Source organism: Sinocyclocheilus grahami, unplaced genomic scaffold (genome assembly GCF_001515645.1).
Source record: "Sinocyclocheilus grahami isolate Dianchi unplaced genomic scaffold, SAMN03320097.WGS_v1.1 scaffold2566.1, whole genome shotgun sequence".
NCBI lineage: Eukaryota > Metazoa > Chordata > Actinopteri > Cypriniformes > Cyprinidae > Sinocyclocheilus > Sinocyclocheilus grahami.
Genome location: NW_015507745.1, coordinates 46,263 through 47,460, shown reverse-complemented (window position 1 = coordinate 47,460; position 1,198 = coordinate 46,263). Strand labels below are relative to the sequence as shown.

Sequence of the window (1,198 nt, the reverse complement as noted above, 5' to 3'; positions counted from 1 at the left end):
ATATTTTAAAAGTAATAATTTATGCCTGATGAAGGTCAGTGGACAGAAACTTTGCTTGTGCTTATAACAATAAATTGCAATATTTATCAAGTACTGATAGTGTGTGGGATTGCATCTTTTTATATTTTGGAAAATTGGATTTTCCTACGCACCTATCATTTTTTCAGGTGTGCTGAGTTTGTGTTGATTGAAAACTAATAATTAGAAAAGCAGTGTACCTCATTCATGGAAAGTTTCAGGGACGTATAATTTATAAAATTACATCAAAATGATCAAAGGTTTGTAATACAATTGTCTACTTTCCGCTGTTATATCAGGGTTCATTTTTTAACAAGTTAATATAGATTTATTGTTTAAACTTTTGTTGCAGAGTTGATTGAAGATAATGAGGAGAAAGAAGAATTGAGTGAAGTTGAGGAGAAAAATCATGTCAAAAGTGGAGAGGATCCATTCACTTGTGATCAGTGTGGGAAGAGTTTCACTCAATCATCAAACCTTAAGAGACACATTAATATTCATACGGGAGAGAAAGTGTACACATGTGATCAATGTGGAAAAAGTTTCACACAATCATCACACCTTAAGAGACACATGAACATTCACACTGGAGAGAAACTGTACACTTGTGATCAATGCAGCAAAACATTTTTGTGGGCTTCAGAACTGAAGAATCACCTGCGAGTTCATACGCTTGAATCTTTTGTAGAACTGTAGTGTAGAAATGTGCTGATGTATCGCATACAATTGTATATATGTAATTCTAAATGTATGTAACTTTGTTTACATCAATTGTGCCCATCTACAGTTTAATAATGCATTTTGTGCTGATGCTTTATCCAGTCTTGCTTGAACAATAAAGCATGTACAGTTACATTTTTTGTCTTGTAATCAACACCTTAACAGCCAAATGAAGTATGCAAACCAAGTGTGTTGCACACAGGGTAAGTGAATCATAGTTTATTTATTTACTTTTAATGAATTCACGGGTATATGCACTTCTACCAGAAACAAGGTAGTTAATATCCACAAGCCATAAACCAGATTATTTAACTTGATGTCACTTCCTGTGTGTCAAAATTAAGAAATTTTAAGTAATTGGTGTGCATTAATTGATTGTTTATTGTTATGGAGTGACTGGTTTTATAAGTGGTGTTCTGAGAGCAGTGTATAACCTAATGTTGTTTGTTGCAGGAGCGGA

The 1,198-nt window shown here is 33.4% G+C and overlaps 1 protein-coding gene across 1 annotated transcript in view; it reads left to right on the top strand.

Annotated features, from left to right (window-relative positions):
• Nucleotides 1-714, top strand: part of LOC107575317 (zinc finger protein 22-like) — a 2,120-nt gene extending 1,406 nt beyond the window's left edge. Inside the window, exon 3 of the mRNA XM_016261716.1 lies at nucleotides 371-714. Coding sequence (XP_016117202.1) covers nucleotides 371-714 — 344 coding nt within the window. The remainder of the gene's footprint in view (nucleotides 1-370) is intronic.
• The last annotated feature ends 484 nt before the right edge of the window (nucleotides 715-1,198 follow it).